At 40.2% G+C, this 21,785-nt stretch overlaps 1 protein-coding gene across 13 annotated transcripts in view; it reads right to left on the reverse strand.

Moving 5' to 3' along the window:
- The window catches only part of NR3C2 (nuclear receptor subfamily 3 group C member 2), a 133,727-nt gene that overhangs the window by 52,059 nt on the left and 59,883 nt on the right, over positions 1–21,785 (reverse strand). For 11 of the 13 annotated variants that reach the window (XM_028745215.2, XM_077934080.1, XM_028745209.2 and 8 more), the window contains one exon: positions 1,569–1,720. In XM_028745215.2, the coding sequence (XP_028601048.2) occupies positions 1,569–1,720 (152 nt within the window). The remainder of the gene's footprint in view (positions 1–1,568; positions 1,721–21,785) is intronic. The other 2 variants (XM_028745208.2, XM_077934085.1) reach the window with 1 other exon arrangement.

The raw sequence follows: 21,785 nt of genomic DNA on the forward strand, positions 1-21,785 counted from the left end.
AACATACATGGATGCATATAAACACAAATTCAGCCCTGAGACATCACCCCAAACCATGGTTTGCATCTCTAACCATAATTCTAGAGCTCAAACCACAGTATGAGCTTCCAAATATACATCAGACAACCCCTTTCACATTTCATTATCTCAGTGTTCAGCTTCATAAATTCACTCCTGTTTCCACATGCAGCAGTCACTGCAGAGTGATGGCCGTAAATGTGACTTGTTAATTCAGACATCACACCAGTCCATAGCTAACACTGCCCTTGCTTACAGACCCAAATCAGATTCTTCCATTCATCTAGCCAACTGCAATTCAGACATCCTGCCAAACTATAGTTAAGCTTGACATCTACATTGAGCCAAAGATACATTCAGAGGCAGAGTTGGAGGTTAGGAGGACAATGTGCCTGTCACTCAAAGCAGCAGCCTGCTTCTCTTTCTCATTTTATCCATATAAGAAACACCTGGTAAAATAGTATATGCTGTCTCACATCATCTAGTAGTGAGTTTTCCCACTCAATAAATTTGGGTATTCCAATGAACTTTATCATGCTGAACTTTTCAACAGTGTGTCATCATTAAACACCCTAAGATAGTAACCTCAGGCACACTTACTTTAAGTGAGTCCCATTACATCCAGTGGAACTTGCTTCTTAGTAGGAAGGCAGAGGCACAGAATTCAAGTCCATAATAACTCTAGAGGAAAATTAGTTACCCAAAAAACTCTCTGCTTTGCTGAATTGTTCAATTTTCAGCCCTTCACCTTTAAACCTTTATACTGATAGGTACAGTTGAATGGCATGAACAGTCCAATATAGTGCAGGACACAACACTACGGAAGGGAAGGTGTGTTAACTAAGATCAAGAACAGGACAGAAGGTGGAGAGAAATTGCCAGGATAAAGGGACAGGACTGTCAAATGGAGCTAGAGCAAATGAGTGAAAAAGAGTAGGGGATACAGAATAGTCCAAAAGATGGTTTTCAGAGTGAGAACTAGAGGCAAGTATGCGTTCTTGAAATGCCTTCTTAAAAAACAAATCACTTATTTCCAGGCACTTGAAACCCATGCTTCTTAATGAAAAGTAGATTCCTCCCCAGGCCTAAACATTTCTTTTTTAGAAGGAGAATGCAAATGCTTATCAATCTTAAAAGGGTGGGTTCATGATTGTATAACTACCATGCATAAATTAGCTTTAAGCTACATTTGTTATTATTTATGGATTTCTGAAGAACAGTTGGATGCATCATCTGCCTGACTCTACCCAGAATCCCCCTCCAGCTTATGAAAGGTTTGGACATGTTTATTTGTGGCTACAGAAAAATTCTTTACTTTACTTCTTCTAGCAGATGAAACAAATCAGGGTTTAAAATAAAGTTATGGAAATGTGAATTAAAGCTTAGAGGCATACAGCAGACTGTGGCCAGGTGTTTTGTAGATAAAGCTGATGGTGCATACATCTTTTGAATCATTTTAAAGTGATAGTTCTTAAGGTTAAAGGCATTGTGGAACATGCAATGAAAACTCCTTATAATCATATAAGAAAGAATATAAAAGAAGAACCCACATGAGGATTTACCTTCCACGGCTCTTTTGAAAAAGACTTTACAGCTGCCACAGGTAACTACTCCATAATGACACCCAGATGCCTCATCTCCACACACCAAACAGACTTTGGAAGGTCTTGAGGATCCAGACGACACACTTCTCAATGAGGAGCTATGAGGGAGGGGAAAAAACAAGTTTGATCAATTCAAGTCATACGTGCCACAAATAATCTCCAATTCATTGTTATGTGTGTTCAATAAGGGTCATGAATTTAGGGAGCCACAACCCCTTGACATTGGCATTGTTTGTGTTGATAGATTTCACTTGTTATATGAAAACCACCCATAAACACACAGTGACTGTTTCTGAATGTCACAGTAAACTATCGTTATGGATTATCATTAAGGGAACAAGCCTAGTTTTCCTTCAGGCTCTCCTCCAGAGCTGCTGTGAGATCAGAAACCTTTGCTTATGATTAGTCACATTTAAGTGTTGCATCTAAACTGTAAATTTTTGGTTAATCTTAACTATAGTTTATTGAAACAAGTCAGATTCATAAGCCACAGTTGGAAAATTTACAGTTTAGATGCAACACTTAAATGTGACTAAACCGTAGTTAAGATCAATCAGAGATTATTGGGTTCAGATGACATGACAAATGGGTTAAGCAAAAATAAAAGCGAAAATGTCTGAATTCCTCCTCACAGCTACAGAAAGAGCAGGGGAGCAGTGCAGCACCGCAGGATGCTGAGCTCATTCATATCGTGATGAAGCATGAATTATCAAATGTTCAAGTGCAGTCAGATTGAATGAGTGCCACAAACTCCATCATCATTTTAATTTATTACTTGCCCTTCCCCCTAATGCCCAAGGGTGGATTACAACAATTTAAAATACAACTTTAAAATAGTTTTGAAAACGTACAATTTACAAAAACTGCAATCACAAAAAACCCAACTCCTCCTTGGAATCTGCCTTCTTTACCTCCTCAAAATCACCAAGGAAACATATGAAGAATGCATTTACACATTACAGTAGGCTATCCATTAAGAAAAAAACAGCATATGCTTTAAAAAACATTTTTTATGAAGATCAAATGCACAGGCATTAAATGTTGAGATTAATGCCAAACCAAACTACATCTGAATGTCTGATGTTTTATTGTATTTTTAATATTTTGTTGGAAGCTGCCCAGAGTGGCTGGGGAAACCCAGCCAGATGGGCGGAGTATAAATAAATTACTACTACTACTACTACTACTACTACTACTACTACTACTACTATACTCACTTGCCTGGGGGCAAGTCCCATTAAATTCAATGTAACTTACACCTGAGTAGTTCTTTAAATGAGTGCACTGAAAAGTTCTACTCAAGTATGTCCATTAGTCACGGCCTGATTAAAAACCTTAAAATTAGGGACTCATAAAATTTCACTAGAATATTTCTGTCTTTGTATACACACACTTCTATCATACACCACTCCAAATAGCATTCTGGTAAGTGCAAATTTTGAAGGTTAGATGTATATTGGTTCACATATTATTTTGGAAACTGAAAGTTTGATGGGTTCTGTGTTAAATGTGTACTGAATTGAATTTCTCCACCATCCCTAGCAGGCAAGTGATTTCTCCACTCTTTCAGCAATCCAAGCCAATGATAGTATAGCAGTCTCCCCACCACTGATGGCAATTGCTTAAAAGCTTCCTGTAAGCACTTTAACTACCGTATAGTTAAAGCTATGGTTTTCCCAGTAGTGATGTATGGAAGTGAGAGCTGGACCATAAAGAAGGCTGATCGCTGAAGAATGGATGCTTTTGAATTCTGGTGCTGGAGGAGAATCTTGAGAGTCCCATGGACTGCAAGAAGATCAAACCTATCCATTCTTAAGGAAATCAGCCCTGAGTGCTCACTGGAAGGACAGATCCTGAAGCTGAGACTCCAATACTTTGGCCACCTCATGAGAAAAGAAGACTCCCTGGAAAAGACCCTGATGTTGGGAAAGATTGAGGGCACAAGGAGAAGGGGACGACAAAGGACAAGATGGTTGGATAGTGTTCTCGAAGCTACCAGCATGAGTCTGACCAAACTGCGGGAGGCAGTGGAAGACAGGAGTGCCTGGCGTGCTCTGGTCCATGGGGTCACAAAGAGTCGGACATGACTAAACAACAACAACAACAAGCACTACTCAATTCACATACTGGTCCCATCAGGAGTGCTGCCCTTCCCTAAATAAAATGAATGTCATTTCCCTGCTGTTCTTTTTCCTGGTAACTCCCCCTTTTCTTGTAATTAAATTCTCTACCCTGCATAGCTATGACAGCCATTCCCAGAGTCTACTGCTTCTGAGGCATTGAGGATGCCATAGTACTGATGAATGGGAATGTGTGAGATTTCATCTTCTTCTGCTAGGTGCATCTTGGGCCATAAACATATTTTCTTGGTTCGTCTCTGGGGCTAGAGCATAATTTCAGAGCCAGAAGAACCTGCCTTAACCACGGGAAGTATTTAATTTCACTATTATGCACATCAGTGGGAGATTGAGGATTATATGATAATTTTATATCCATGTCTGTTACCTTTAACCAAGCATTAGATATAACAACCGGAATGAACGCCCAGGGAAAAGACAGTTCTCTAAGGGAAAGGAGTGCTGCTTAGCAAAGAGAGAAGGGGCTGAAGCCAAAAGAGCTTCAAGGGAGGAATCTAGGTTAGGATTTAGAAGTGACCATTTTCCTAGCACAGCTGGAGCTCAGGGCTCTTAGCTGATAAAAGGAGAGGGAGGAGGAGAAGCAGTTGCAGTAGAAGTGGAGAAATATGCATAGGCGCTGCTCTGTGGCTTTTCCCTGCTCCTGCTAACCTCTGCCTGCCTTGGTAGACTCTACGGCTGCTCTATGTAAGTATAGCTTACATGTTGGAGGGGAAGCAATTTTCAAAAGAAAGCTCTGGGGGGTAGTGAGCTTCAAGCACATTTCAGGTAACTGGCTTGCTCATTACCCTTGCTAGCTAATGGCTGGTAGTAATTGGCAGCAATATCTGAGACTGAATTCATACATGCCACTTAAAGCACTTTTGAGACTCTCTCCTGCTGTCGCTATGCTGGCATGAAAGTTTTAAATCAATTGATGGCCGCGGAGGAAGATGCCCTTTTTCCTTTTAAAGGCTGTGCGCGCGCTCCAGTGTTGGAAGGATGATTGCACATCCGACTATCTTAGGTTTTTAAAGGGGATGGAGGGGACTGTGGGTTCTTGCACAACGGCAAGGCATGGTAGGCCTTCGACCCATGCTTTCACCTTAGCAACTCCTCTGCTTAGCTGCAATCACACAGGGCAAATCTGACAAGTCTAATAGCAAGCAAGATGGGCAGATCTTAGCAGCGCCTGCAGTTGGGGAACAGAAAACAGGAGTTTCTGGTGGTGGGGGAAAGAGCTGTCCAAAAGTTCAGTGCACGTTTACCCTGGCTCTTACACAAACACTCCAGGCAACAACTTCAGCTATTGCTACTCCTCCTTTTCTTAGCTATGGTAGAAAGGCTCAGCTCTAGCTGAACTGGGGGAAAAGACAACTATTTGATGGCAAGGACTGACATTAGGCTAAAAGAGACATATTCAAGAGAAGACAGTTTGGGAGCACTTGGGAGGGGTCTTAACTTGGAGGATTTCTGCTGTAGCTCCCTCTAAGTACAGTATTTTAGGATGCAAGACCCAGAACTGCTTTGATTCATTATTATATTTTCTCAGTCTTGTAAAAAGATAATCACATTTCTTCCTTTAAAAGAACATGAATGAAGGCCAAGGCTTCAAGGTCAATACTACAGAGCAGTAGTATTTTTTAAAGAAACTGACCAGGGGTCTTCCCTTGCCCTTCAGTGTAAAAACTGGTACCATGATTGAAAAGGAGTTTCTCCAAGAAATCCACCAGCTCAGGAGAGGGACAGATGGTAAAGACAAGGAGTCAGGAGCACTGGTAATGCAGAAAGATGGGGAGTTACAAACTGTCATCACCATCAAACCATGTCACTGACTACTGTTGCAGGGCAGTATTGGCTAGCATCCAGGTAGGAAAATAGGGAGATGACTTTTCCACCATAAATTCCATAAGTTGCGGCAGAGTGGCATTCAAAGTAGGAAAACAGAACCTGTGAACAGTGCTAATGTGTCTAAACTGAAGGAGCATAGTGGTGAATCGTAGAGTGATAATTAAAATGCTATAAACTACACGTGTGATTTTGACATTACGCTGCTTAAAATGCAGTGCCTGTGCTGTGTACTGCATGCCGATTTAATGAGAGGCATGGCTTCCGGATCCCCTTCTAACTCTCAAACCCCTGAACCAGGATGAGCTCAACAGTGACCTTTACGTCCTCCTATTTCCCCTTGCACACAACATAAATTCCACAGTCTTAAAAGCTCACTAATTTTAACTCTGTCAGCTTTTTATGATGCAAAGTAAAAATATCCCCAGAAGAGTTTTAGATCAAGTTCCAAATTTATTCAGCTATACAAAGACTATTTCATAATTGTGCACAGCTACATAAATGGTATATTATGGTGTCAGGATAATTTGACATTAGAAAGTGGAAGTCTGCAGTCTAAAAATTCTCCAGCTTCAAAATTATGTAACCTTCACATTCATTATGAGAGTGGGAGTTCACATTCATTATGAAAGTGAGAGTTAACAAAAGCACTTAGGGGTGCCATTTAAACTGGGATCCAAACAATTGTTTCAGGTGCACCCGAGGGCTTGGGCACGCCCAGTGGAATTATTTTTTTAAAAAAGCACACACACTGTGATAGGGTCTGGGAACCTTCTACCAATCTAATTTTAAGAGCCTACACAGCTGCAAAAGTGATCTGTCATGTGGCTGTTCTTCGAGAAACTTAAAGCCAAAGGCCCCATTGGGCACATGGAGCTACTTGTGTGATTAGATCCCATCCTGACTCCTTTATTGTAGGTTAAATACAAGCAGTTGCCTTTGTACTGGTTTATGGCTGCACCAGCTGAGCCAGGAAGAGGTCAAGTAATTTATCCTAGGCCATGTCACAAATATCAGTGGCTCAGACCAGATTAGGAACTAGGATTGTATTGGCTCTGAGCCTCTTACATGCATATAACTAAACTGCCTTTTAAATGAATCTGCATTCAGTGCATTAATCTCACACTGGAAATAATGCTCCTCCTCCCGTTTTGCCTCTGCTAATCTGTGAGGCTTACTAGCCCTACTCATTGTGATATTTATACATTCATTACATAACAGCATAACACTGTCTGGCAATTGTTGGATGATGACAATGGCTTATTTATTATACATTCAGGGAAGCCCTTGCAAATGTATATGAATGGATGAGCAATGTTATTTTACATTATAGTTGTGCAAGTAAGTGATATCTAACACTCCCTAGCAGCACTAAGGCCGGTCGCTGCTATAATTCATCTGTACCTATATTTGTAACCTGATACAGGGTGGCATTAAATGTGGTTTCATACTTTATTTCAGCAACGAATCTGCAGTTCTGCTCTCACTGAATTTACTAGGTCAAATGAAACTACAGACAAAGGCAACTGAAGGAGAACCGACAGAGGCACTTTACATCACAATGGAAGCATTTACCTTGATGACAATAACAAAAATACTCTCCCAGCACTCAGTCCCCAAGTAATTTATTTCTATGATATTTGGAGGACAGAGTTTCCCAATATCAGAACAAAATCAAGCTGTACAGTGGTACCTCAGGTTAAGAACTTAATTCATTCTGGAGGTCTGTTCTTAACCTGAAACTGTTCTTAACCTGAGGTACCACTTTAGCTAATGGGGCCTCCCACTGCCGCCGTGCTGCCACCGCACGATTTCTGTTCTCATCCTGAGGTAAAGTTCTTAACCCAAGGTACTATTTCTGGGTTAGCGGAGTCTGTAACCTGAAGTGCCTGTAACCTGACGCGTCTGTAACCCGAGGTACCACTGTATTGTTAAAGAGAGTAAGCTAAGCTCTGTTTTCTTGGTGAAATGACCAAGGTTTCCAGCAGTTCCAAGGCATAATGCCTTCTTCATTGATGACACCATTTTTTAAACACAATAATTGATAGTGCTCTTCTTCTGCCATGAGGTACAAAACAACAACAAAAAAGATGAGGCCAAATGACAGGTCTACATTGGAGCTGCCCCTCTCACAGTAAAAGCCTGGGAACACAACTTCCTATGTCTCCTAACGATTTGAGACACAATCTTCCCTGTTCTCCTGCAAAATCCCCACTGAAATGGAAGCATGGCAAGTGTACAGCAAATGAAGGGGAGCAATGCAAGAGCATGCAGGGGCTTACACAAGTGGCTTAAGGAGGGAGTAGATAAGCACTGTGTAATTCCTAGTCCAATTTATGCACACACAAGGAGCCAGGAACATCTTCAGATGTTGCCATCCACATGTGTTGGTTCCATCTCTAATGCATGCCCAATTGCTTCTGCCCCCAGAATGCCCACATGCTGAAAATCTGCAAAGAAGAAACCTAGAAACCTTCAGCTGAATGTAGTTATCTGGCCTGCACTTTGCAGATGTCCATGCTCAATATATTAATGTCAAGACAGGACCTGTCAGGCATATAACCCCAGAGGTGGGCCAGGAGAGTGTGGTTCCACATCCCCTCCACACATATTCAGCTTTACATTTAGGGGAGATTTCTATGATAGGTCTAGAGAACTTTTAGCAATACTGCAATCTCATAAACTGCAATTAATAATAATAATAATAATAATAATAATAATAATAATATTAATATTAATATTAATAATTATTTATTTATACCCCGCCCATCTGGCTGAGTTTCCCCAGCCACTCTGGGTGGCTCCCAATCAAGTGTTAAAAACAATACAGCATTAAATATTAAAATATTAAAATCTTCCCTAAACAGGGCTGCCTTCAGATTTCTTATAAATATATAACAGATGTGTTATAAAAGATATAACAAAGGCTACATCATTGAAATCCCCCCCCCCCATTTTGTTATTCCTCAACCCATGTAAAAACCAAGGATGTGATAGCAATTTCAAGTCAGTTGTGCAAAATCTCTGCACACCTAACAACATTAAGAGACAAGGAAAAATGAGAAATAAACATGAGAAACTTCACAGATACATTAATCCAAATAGCCATTATGTGAGAGGTGTGTGATAGATCGTGTGTGATAGGCCACACAAGAAGAGAGTTTATACACTCCAGTTTAATAGCATTCTTACTACTGAGTGAACAAAACATCATAATTTCCCAAATGGGCTGTCAACTCGCTCTCTCAAATCTCTTTCTTCTCTCAACTCAGTTTGTAGTGAATAGCGCCCAATTCACATTAGACTTTTTTCACAGTAATCACTCTCATATGAAGTGATATGAAGTGGCCTCCCACAGGGCAGCAGAAATGTATAAACCAGCAACACAGTGGCTTGCTTTGTATATAACACTAAGATGAGTCATGGGGGAAGCATGAAGAAGTGAGTATGTGAGTGCATGGAGTTACAACTGTGGCTGCGTTGCAGTCCCCTGGTCCTGCTGCTGAGCCACATGAAGCTTAGGCACAAGCCCATAGTTTGTCTCGCTCCAGCTAAACCATGGTTCCTCTTGCTCCAGATATACTACAAGCTGCAGCCATGGTTTGCTCTTTGCTTATCACTCAATGTTTGCCAGAAGGAGACGAAGCACGAGGCTGGGTTTTGATGTAACACTAAGCCAAACTACGGCTTAGCTCTGGATAGTGCAGCTGGACCAGGGGAATTACTGGACCAGGGGAAGAGGAAAAATTTCACTGTGCACTCTCAGCCTTGCTCAGTAATGCTTAGCCATGGCTCTGCAAAAGAAGACAATAGAAAATTGGAAGTTAAGGAAAGAAGAGAAGGCTACAGAGAATTGTAACTGGCTTCAGTGTGTGCGTTCTTGAGAGTTTACAAATAATAAATTGGAATGGCTTTCCGTGCACTCATCTATCTATTATTTATTCAGGGGTAAATTCAATTGAATTTGATGGAGGCTTACTCCCAAGTAAGCAGATACAGGATTGCAGCTTAAGTAGCACTGTGTTATTAGATGAACCATTTTATGTCTGTATGCTAAGTTTTCTGCATCTAGTTCACATTTCTCTCTTGGGAGTAATTCATTACCCACTTTTACAGGGAATGAGTGGAAATGAGCTTAATTTGATGTGCTTAACAATGCTAATGGTGGATTTAAACTACCGACCTTGACAAACTATTGCCATAAGTCCATTTTTGGCTTTCTAAGTTGGCTTTGGTAACATTTCTGCAGAATTTTAATTAAAAAGAATGGATTTTGCATTTTTTTAAAAAATCAATAAAATTACGGTAGATAATCATGTTTAAAAGCTGATTATATGAGTTATTATCCTTCTCAAACCAGATGTTAAATATATGAGGAAAAATTTAAACCATTATGAGAAATAATGTCTGGAATGCTTGTTTTCAAGTTCTAGCTACTAAACTTGAACAAACACGTCCCAAAATTTCTGCATTTTATTTAAGCCCAAATGAGTAATTATGAGCTAGCTCTCTACACCTTTTCTAATATAATTACTAATTAATAAGTAAATGCAAAGAATTTGAAATACATACAACCTTGAACATTTGCACTCTTAAAATATTAGCTACATTTGAAAGGAAAAAAGAAATAACGTTAGATTTGACACAACTCTTTCATGGGCTATTCAGTTATTCATCGGTTTTGTCACCAACAATTTTCATTGAAACTCTATGCAATTCACATCCCAAAGTAAACAATGTAGAAGAATTTGAATTACGTGCACAGTAATTCAGCGGGCTATTGAAATTATGTAATATATACTCCTTCCTACTACATTTTTCTGTTTTTCTGGTTCATCTACCAAGAGAAAACATAAAAGGGTCTGATGAGAAGTTGTGCATAGTGACATGTAAACTTCCCACAGTTTGATTTAGAATTAGTTTTGAGTTCTCTTAGAGCACGCACGCGCACACACACACACACACACACACATATATGCTGGCTGTAGCTGTACCTTATTATCTTATCAGTTTCAACGGGCTAAAGTTTATTTACTTTTTGTCCACATCTTAGACACTAGACACATCAAAATGCTATTTTCAAGGCTCCAGAGAAACATAAGCAAACCAGGGATGCTCTTATGCCTTGGGAATGAAGATGCTGTGCAGTTCCTGAGCTTGTCTAACCAGGCAGATATTTTCAAGCTTCATGCAATTAGCTTAGCTTCACTGAACATGCATAAGTCAATGGCAAATGCTGCAACGGTTTCAATAAGATCCAGATTGTATTATCCATCTACTCTTGGGGGGAAAAGGGTACGGTTCCTTCAGAAATGGTTTTGGCTCCAACCCTTTTTTATACTCTTGAGTTTTCGCTGTCCTCCCAACCAACCAATTCACTTGTCTTTTCTCACCTTTGCTCCTTAAGACATCACACATCCAAGACTGTGAACATTTTGACCTGTGACTACCACAGAACCTTCCAAATCATATAATACCCAGCAGTTTAAAACGTGCCCTCACCATATTAGGATTCTGTAATACAGAGACCTTTAAGTCTCCCAGACAAAATCCAGTAGTCATTCAAGGTCTTGCCCTGCAAGCCTGAATATGCTTCAACCTCTTATAATTCAACAACAGAAAATGTATATTCAACGTGGCAGGCAGAACTTTTAACTCCCCATGCAGTTTTGTTAGGACAATGTAAGGTCATGGTATATAACCTAGTTCTGTAACAATGTTCATTTTTCTTACTAACTTTCCATCCTTACTCTTCCTTGAGAAAACTATTCTTTCCGCTTGTTCTTAGATCTAGCCATACCATTGCTCAATGACACAGACTAGCCTAATGAATTAACAAGCCCCATCTATTTCAAAGATAATCTGAACTAGGAGGCAGTTATCCTATCCAAACAACATAGGATGTGTACATCATAGATGACAGGATACCATTTCCATGGGACATCACAGAGCAGGAATCATAAAGCATTTCAACTGCAGGGTTAAGCTCTTCAGGCTCAAAATCTGATTTCTTATTTATGAGTCATCAGTGGGAAGCATCTATATTACATTGAGCCTAGAGGAACACCACACACATACCTCCTTCTGTGTAAAAACTGAAGCAAGGTTTTCAGTATGGCAAACTGCTAAGTGACTTCAGACTCTAATCTGGAAGGCAGAAATTAATGGAACTGCAGTGGTATGTACCACAAGCCTCTCTCAAACAACTTCTTCAAACCAGAAGTGCTTCATCATATACTCTTCACTTCTCATCCTGCCTTTTGGATTCTATTTCTCTTCTTTTGTTACATAAGAACACAGGAGGCTGCCTTATACCAGATCAAACAAGCTGTCCATCTAGCCTACTATTCCCAACTCTGACAGACAGCAGCTTTCTATAGTTGGAGACAGAGGCCTTTCACATTGCCTACAACTTGATCCTTCAAATGGGAAACATGGGATTTTCTGCATGCAAGCATGTGCTTTCCTACACAGCTACAGTACCCTTCCCCCAATTCACTTTTCTTAAGTTTACAACCGTAATCATGCATTTGGTACCCTACCTGGATAGTGAACATGGGGTAGGCCAAAGTCAGGATAGCATATTTAGAGATAGAAAAATTGTTCTGGAGTAGAGAAGAATGGGTTTTGCAAAAGCTATTTTAGCTGCAAACAAAATGGCAGAAGGCACAAGCCCTAACAGTCCATTTGGTATCCATAGCTATTGAATGCATGAAGCAGGTAGCAAAAATAGATGAGCTAGCCAAACCTCCCTGATATTGGCACACCTGCTGGCCACACCCCTAGGTACCACATATTGAGCATCCAATGGGCAAAAACAGCCTGTGCATCTCACTACACCTTTCACTCATTCCTTGATCACGTGAACAGAATACTTTATCAAAATTTACATATTCTGCTTAGAGCTGAATCAGCTTCACCTGCTCTGTTTGAGGAACTCATTCTCCTCTCCTCCAGATCAATATACGTATACTACATAGTCTCTCACAAAATAACAGTTCCACCACTACCACATTTCCTCTATCCCACTTCCATGACCCTGAACTCTGCTACTCCGATGTTCAGTAAAGTGCTCAGACACACTGTAGACTCTCAATAAAATTGACTAGGTGCTTTCAGCAGTTCAGACTCCATTAGTAATTGCAGTTGGCCACAAACAGATATCAGGCCGCTTCTTCAGGCTTCATCCCACTTTCTCTTCAAGCAAGTTGTTGAATGCACATAAAATGCAAATTCATTCCTCACAGATAAACCTGAGTACTGTTATACTGAAAGCGAGTACTATAGTGCCTTCTTGGAGAGGAAACACAGCTTACGGGATCAAAATCAAAGCAATTCATGTCTAAAAAATTCTGAGATAAGCAGAGTTCTGTCACCATTATTACAAGGTACTTAGAACCAAGAGACTGGAGAGGGGCCACGTGCAAAAGTCAGTTCTAATTCCACAACTTCTGCATTAAAAGGCAGTTATACTCATCCACAGCTTAACCATCTTGGCTTTGATTAGTCTAGATCAGAGTGGTCCAACACACAGCCCAAAGGCCATGTGTGGCCCTTGACACCTTTTTTGATGGCCCTCAGCAACATCTGACACCTCCTCCCCTCACAGCCCTTCCCAAGGCTGGGTGAGCAAGGTGCTGGGCTTTGGTAATGAAGTGAGGGTTCTGACAGGGTCCTAGAGTCCTCCTTCCTCCTTCCCAAAGGCTAGTTAGTGCTTTCTCTAAGGAGGGAGATGGGAAGGCTCTGGGACCCTGCTAGAGCCTTGTGCCTTCTTCTCAAAGCCCAGTGCCTCACACCGCTTTGGGAAAGCAGCGCAAGGGCAGGGGGCATCAGATATGGGTCTTGCTCCCTTACCCCCACAGGGCAAGGCAGTGTGCAGCCTCTGAGTTCTGTGTCAAAGTACTCTTGCAGCCCACTTGGGATGAAAAGTTGGACTGCCCTCATCTAGGTCAAAGAGGAAGTCATCTTAATCTGATGATTTTACTTAAGAAAGCTTACTATTTTTAAAAACCATCCTGGGAATTTATTTGAAGGCTAATATAGAACCATGCACAGTAGGCAGAGAAAAAGACGGTGCCTTCTGCACCCTGGTGCCCTCCAGATGGTTTGGACAATAACACCTTCATACCTGACTGTTGGCTATAGTGGGTGAGGCTTATGGAAGGTGTAGGAAGACATCTGGCGGGCACCCGATTGGAGAAAACAGGCACAGAACAATGGCAAGGCACAACAGTGCCATTATTATTATTATTATTATTATTATTATTATTATTATTATTATTAAATACTGGGTTCACTTACAAAACAAGTGCCACATAAACAGCTCCAGCATTGGTGTCAGTTAGGCTGAATACAAATTACAGTCTATTATATGATAAGATAAGGCAGAAACATTCATTTACCCATGGAAGGACCTAGTTAATCATTGCTGATTAATTTATAAACTTTATACCACACACTTGAGGCATGTAAACCTATTTAACTGACTTTAATTCTTATAGAGTGCATATACATGGGGCACTCTTGGTGACCATTTGAAGAAATATCCACATTTGGGACTCTCTATCTGGCGAGCATCTTTCAAATTTACAGGTGGCATTTCCAGTGGTTTCCACAGGAAGGTAGAGGGGTGCAGACCGCCCTTTAGAATGGAGGAATATCTCCATTCACTGTTTGCGTAAACAGTATAAGAATGGTGTCTGAGGTCACCCTTCCTAGGATATGTCTGTTCATCAAAGAGCAATGCAGGACACCGAGGATCTAACAAAATGCTTGGACAACCTGGGGTGAATTCACCAGACGTGAACTCCCCCCAGAAAGAAAGAAAAACATACTATGCTACATTCCCATTCTTAAACCATGTGTGGATATTAGAAAAGTAATGCGCACAGCCTTGAATAGTTCCTACAGAAGTACCTAGCAATTCACATGGATACAAGCCTCAACAGAAAACAGCCCCGCCTGGTTTTAGTAGAGGCTCTTGACTCGCTTGTGTTTCATCTCTGGATGCTTGAGAGGCGTGAGTGAACTTCACCATCCACTACAAGCACAGAGTATTCAGAAAGTAAACTGGTAGTGAGCAGGAAGTATAGCTGGGATTTCCGGCCAGTGTAAGCAGCTACAGTTGATTCTGGGTAGTAAAGCTGAGGCAAGCAATTAGGCAGCCGTTCTTATGTGAACTACCCCATATAAGTGCTCATTCATTTCAGAGCACAGCAAGCCCAGCTATTGTAGTTTAAGAGTCACTCAGGAATATTCATCTTCCTGCAAACGCCACCAAATTACAATACAAGTATATGAAGGGGAACATTTTTTAATATTTATCTGTTGTTTTATATACCTAAAAGCTTTCTAACCAAAACAGTCTCGAGCTGCGTTAAGGGCGTTGGGGAGAAAAGACGACTGTGAAACCTTAAACTAGGTTAGCAAAGGTGAGATTCCCATTAAAATTGCTACCAATCTGCCCACCCCCTCCGGCACACACACTAAATGAAACCCACTGCTAGTAACCCAGGCACCATCACATCAAAAAGTTGCCATGGGAACAAAGGCTGGCTTCCAGTCAGCCAAAAGAATTCTTCACTCCTGTTATTCTTGTTTATGTCAATTATATTCAGTCATGTAAGTCACTCCATTGGGGCAGGCATTTGTGCAGGCTCTAGCCAAGTGACAAAAAGATGTGCACTGTTTTGTCAGAAAAACAACAACGATAGATGGTAATATATATAATGATTCTGGATAATACAAAAAACCCACACAACTCACCTTATTCATGCAAACTGAACTCTGCCGAAAACATTACAAAGTAAACCAAACAAAGCAAAAAGCTAATAATTATATTTTGTAACATCGCAGTAAACTGTGCTACTTTGCGGTGTGTGGGAAGCCTATGGGAAAACTGTAGAACCAATACTTATAATTATTCTGATTTACATTTAAAATGCTTCAGTATATATATATATATATATATATATATATATATATTTTCAGTGTCACTATAATGTGGTGTACAGGCGGCCCCCTTTCAATATGTGTGTGGCCATGTATACGTACAAACCTGGAAGTGACCCGGAAATGTCATAAAGACATCAGTGAAATGTCACTAAAATGGTGGAACAGGGGTGTGCGCAGCTCAGAACGTAACCCCTGTACTGCAAATTGTCAAAGCTGTGTACTGTGGCAAGCAGTCATTCCATTGGCTATTGTTTACTCTTGACTGGCAGCAGGTAAGGCATCTTTCCTATCCCTTTGTACCCGATCCTTTTAATTGTTGGGGTTGGAACATGAAGCTAGGACCTTCTGCATGCAAGGCATGTGCTATCCCATTGAGCTATAGCTCCCCACTAAACTTCAGCTAGATTTCAGTGTGCATATTTTAACTTAAATGGGACATGGCTTGGAGATCAAGAATACTAGCACCAACTCACATCATTCCATATTTCCTCAGAGAATTTAGAATCGTGCCTATGTTTGACTCTCCCCCAACTTAAGAGGCATTCCTATGAATTCATTCTTAAATACACACTGTTAATATTTTTAATGCTGTCTTCTTCTCTGTGTGATAGAGAAAGCACAGACTGATCTATTAGTCTTCACAGAACTTCAGATAGGAAATAGAAAAGATGCTGAATACACAAACAAGGACCAAGTGTGCTTGGCACAGCTTCTATGTTTTCACAGATACCTGTAGGCTTAACAGAGGAAGGCACATGTAGAGGGACCCTCAAAGGCAGAATTGGCTTATATCATAGTAGTGTACAGTAAACACTCTGTTCATTGATACCAATGCAAGAGCCATATTAAGAGACATTGTAGAATTAGGTCAGTGTGACACAGATAAAGAAGCTGGCTTTCGAAAGAAAAAGCCAAGACATATATTTAAATCTTTAAAAGTTCCATCAGACTCCAAATAACCCATTTTGCAGGCCACAGATGCAGAAGCTTACAAGCCACCAAAGCACACTTTTACATGGACTTTAGCATCCACTTACAGGACCATTTTGAGTTCCAAGTCAGATAAGAAGGATTGCTTTTGGCTTGTTCTATTGTTTTTTGCTTTTTTGTTTACCAGCTGCTCTGCTATATTTTTACCCAGCAAGGATTTATCCCTGGTCGAGTAACTGAAGTAATATTTGCAAAAAAAACTTGTGCTCATAAAACACTTTAAGTGATCCATTCCCACTGATCTTAACTAGCACATTTGGGTTGCAGCCAAAGGACCAAGGACTAGATAATTTACCAACTCTCCTCCATCTCTCTCTGATCTCAGATTTGGAGGAAGGGAATTAATCAGCACTGACTGAAATGCCAATAGAAACTTCCAGTTTATATGACATTTATCTCTGCATCAACCCTGTAGAGGAAAACGAGGCTAAGGGAGAGTGACTTTGAACCTAGTTTCCAGCGCACAAGATCAACAACCTGTGCATATCTTTTTAAATAAAAATAAAAAATATCTTTCTTTCCTCATCATCTGTTGATTGGCATTTTTTATTGTTTTATTTTAAACATTCATATACCACCCTATCTTATCAAAAGTCAACAAAAGGCGGCTAGCACTATACAATAAATAAAACAACCCAACAGCAAGATAATTAGAAAAGAAAAGCAATACTAAATACGGGAGAGAGAAGGGATCAAAAGCCACACAAGCAATGAAAGCCAGCAGGAGTTGCCAGCAATTAATTTTTTAAAAAATCTAAGTAGCCAGTTAAAACCAAAGCAGATACCATTTAAATTTAATGCAAATAAATTCTGAAAGCGCAAGTGTTCTGACATCTTCCTGTATCCCACTACCGTTGCTGCCCAGGTTTTGTATTCTGTCTTCACTTATCTGCAACCTTTGCCGTTCCATTCATGATCAGTTATCTTGTCTACATTTTCAACTTCTCCATTTTCCTGCCACCTATTCTACCCCCATTGGTGGAGCTTCTTTCAACCCACATTTCCCAACACAACAATGGCTCTATCCATTCCCTATTCTCCTGCCTTTTCATGTTCCATTAATAGGGCTGCAGTGTCTAGATAAAAGGAAGCAGTAAACAGCATAATGGAGCAGAAACACAGATACCTCCATGTGACCACTTTTTTTTAAAGCTCTTTTTATTGAGGGCACATCTGGAGTAAGAGTTATCCGACTTCTTTGCACAGCTCTGCTCAAACACCAAGCCACCTCTCCTCTCCTCCAGGTAGCCAGGCAAAACACACCCCTCTCTCCTAGTTTGACATCTAGCTACACGTGCTTCTTGACAGTTTGTGGGAAATGCCCATGTTATGAAACTACAGGGCTTTGGGAAATACTTCCTCTGACTGGCAACAACTCGTCAGCATCTCGGATAAATGTAGAGCTGGAAATCCCCAAGACTGAACTTGGGACATTCTGCATGGAAAGCATGTGTTTCATCAATAACGGTCTCCCTTTTCTGAAGTTATAACAAAGTTACTCATAGGCCTGGTGTACACATCACATTAAACCACAGTTCTAAAACAAACTATAGTTTAATGTAGCCTGCTGGAGCACACTACTACAAAAGTTATCACGCCATTCCTTCCCTGCTCCAGCTGCTGGCTTGTTGTGATGTCCAAATCCAGGTTTATGGTTTGTTTCTCTCCAAACAAACCACAAGAAGTAACCAAGGTTTGTTGTTGTGACAGAGATCCAATTAGGTAGACTAGCAAAACCAAACCTTGCACTTTGATCTTTAAACCTGGAAGCAAATGTCAATGATTATACTCCATGTCCACAGAAATGCAGACTTTCCCCCTGATCTGTTTCTATGTAAGTAAGGGCCTTCTTGGTAGTGGCACCCACCCTGTGGAATGCTCTCCTATCAGATGTCAAACAGATAAACACCTATATAACCTTTAGAAGACATCTGAAGGCAGCTCTCTATAGGGAGGTTTTTAATGTTTGATGTTTCACTGAGTTTTATATATTTTACTGGAAGCCACCCAGAGTGGCTGGGGCAACCCAGTCAGATGAGCAGCATATTATCATCATCATCATCATCATCATCATTATTATTATTATTATTATTATTATTATTATTATTATTATTATTTCCCAACGGCTTCTCTTCATCCTAAATATACCTAGGATTCTATTCCTAGCCATATAACATCTGACCGTAATATGCAAGCACACAGCTATTTAACCTGCTTTCTATGGTTTAATAAAAAACCGTTCTCAGAGTGAATATAAAAGACTGCAAATTATCATAGAGTATTTTGGTCATGCATCTGACTGCAGCTGAAATCACCAATACAGCAAAGGTTTTGGGCATGTCTTCTGAAGTGATGACAAGTACTGACAAAGTTCAAATTTGTCTTGACAGAATTGTCAAGACTAAACTAGAAATGTTCACAACTTGAATCCATCAGTTTGCTATTACCTAGTTGAAATTCACTGGGTTTCTTAACACCACTGCCATAAAGTTCTAGAGCTAAATTTTATGTATTTATGTTATTCACAAAATTAGAAAGCAGGCCATTGTGTGATTTATTTTTTTTTTAAAACCCTCTCATTTGCAGACACAGAGAAATGAATTAAGCCATAGGCAATCTAGTATCACTTTTGGGGTTTTCGATGAATTTGCTTTAGGAAGTTACCATAACCACAATTTTTTATTTTGCAAGCACGTCTCCATATTGTGTGTCACCTGTATTGTATGCCTGTAAAACAGCTATTGTAAATCACTTAGAGGCCTTTTGTTTCGGTAAGTAGAATATAAATTTTGCTAAAATGGAACACCTCTCACACCAGCCTCTTCACGTACACAATCTGCCTTTGTATCATATACAGGTACACACATGTACCACAAAGGCACAATATTAAGTATACAACCTGGGTGAGCAGAAAGTGATGGAATACACAGAATGAATGTGAATTATTAAACATTTCATACTGTGAAGTAGCACTATGTGGCATTCATTCAGTTCTGGTTATCACAACTGCTATAGCACACTTCAATTATAATAAACTCCAGCAGAAAAGCTGCTTAGATACATTCATGTCACTTGAGAAATATGTTTCCAATCCTTTCTTCCTGCCATTAACAGACACGCACTACGTAATGAGAGCAGTTAGTATAGAAAGTAATCCTTAATCCACTGCAAAGCTATTACATATAACTGAAAGAAAAGACCCACACATAGTAGATCTCTTCTAAACTCATCAGACTTAAGAGGCTCCAAGGTGCTCTGTCTGGCAGGATAGCACATTTACCTTTGTAAATAAAAGAGAGCTTATTAAAATCTCAATACATAAACAACCGATAATAAGGAGAACTGTGTTTTCCATTCAATTTCACAAATAATTAATGTCAGATACCCATTTACTTTAAGAAGATTTAGTGTTTTGAAAGAAGAATTACTTTCTCTTTTTCCATGGCCTACATCCCAGTCTTTGCAAATCCCCACTGAACTATTCCCCATCATTCACTGCCACTTTATGTTATGCTTTACTTCGTCCCCCTGATTATGATGAGCACAATTCAACAAACCATCTTTCGACAGCGATCCCGGGCATGCTCCCACCTCCTGTACCAGTATAATATTAGAGAAGAAAAATAGCTGTCAGAACTATGAAAAACCTGAAATAAATGTTCCTGTTTCTTCTCTTTCTCCCCAGCCACAACAGAGGGCAGGAAGCCTACAAAATCAGTTGTCATACAGGGCAGAGTAACAGATGCATATAAGAACCAGCAGGGCTGGCTTAATACACTTTGCTGCCTGAGGCAAAGGACAAAATGACTCTCTCCCCAAAGGCACATAGGGAAACTAAATGGACTGGTAGTTGAATCTTACCGCAATACCAGTGAAAGGACAGTATCCTCCATGGCTAGCTTAGGAACTCGCCGGTCTGTCCACTCCTTGCTCCTCAGCATCTGCCACCTGAGGCAGCTGCCTCACTCTGCCTCATCATAGGGCTGGCCCAGAGAACCAGCAAGGGAACACAGCTCACTATATCAAGACATGCAGCATAGGATAACATCATCCAACCCCCAAGTTCTGTGGGGCTTTGGGGGAGGGTAACTTTGATGAAAGGACAGCTTGCAGAAACAGAAGTCAAGGAGAACAACTAATATTATTTGCCTTCTCAGAACCCTTCACAGATACACTGGCCTTGGGGCTCACAGATATCTACAGCCACCACAAGCCCCAGCTCTACTCCTACAACGGAGGCTGCAAGTACAAAGCACCAAACTATAGATAATCAAGAGTCACCAGGGAGTTCTTGACAGAACTACTGGAGAAGCATAGCATCCCAACTAGCTATGCTACTATAAACGATACATATATAAAGTTGGATAGCTAGTAAATCCAGACTTATTTCATTCATCTGCAGTATTCTCCCATTACCTACAGCACTCATGACACATATAGAATTCCATATTTATTCCCTCCTCCTAGAATAGCATTCACATCAACAGTACTAATTTTTTTATAGTATTTGAATTATTACATCAAGCAGTATCAGTGGTTCTTAAAGGGTGTGGCATGCCACACTGGTGTGGCAGGAGAGGATGGCATGTGGTGAGAAGATTCAAGGTCATGAAAGAACCTTTTCAGTATAGTATAGTATAGTATAGTATAGTATAGTATAGTATAGTATAGTATAGTATAGTACAGTAGTATAGTACAGCATCAAAATAATATTTTTTATTTTCAGAATATGGATAGATATCTTTTCAAAATGAGAGCAAGAGCATCAACTGATATTGAGGACCATTCTAGTTATGGCCCAGAATCACCATTTGAACAGAGTGCTGAAGAAGACTCATTTATAATTATATTTTGGGAATGATTCACGTTCTTATGTAGCTGCATTGTTTTATACGCTCTAGACGTCCTAATATCATGATCATATTATAAAGTAGTTGTGCTCTGTGTCATAAATCAGGCACTGCTATGAGCTTTTTCTTTTCGTTTTCCAACGTATTTCTTATTTTAAAAAATGGTGTGGTGTGAGCAAATTTTTATTCTGAAACTGTGGCTCAGAGAAAAAAGTTTTGAGAACCACTAAGCTATACTACTGATGGATTCTGCCCCGAGGACACATGTTATACTATGAAAACAGCAACTCTGTTTCAGCACTGTATTATTTCTGACACAGAAAAATCTTAACAGTATGTTCCATTTCAGACCAGTTGAAACAAGGATACTTTAGTGACAGTGAAATTACCCTGGCGCAAAACTGGAG

This window comes from Podarcis muralis, chromosome 9, assembly GCF_964188315.1.
Source record: "Podarcis muralis chromosome 9, rPodMur119.hap1.1, whole genome shotgun sequence".
Classification (NCBI taxonomy): Eukaryota; Metazoa; Chordata; class Lepidosauria; order Squamata; family Lacertidae; genus Podarcis; species Podarcis muralis.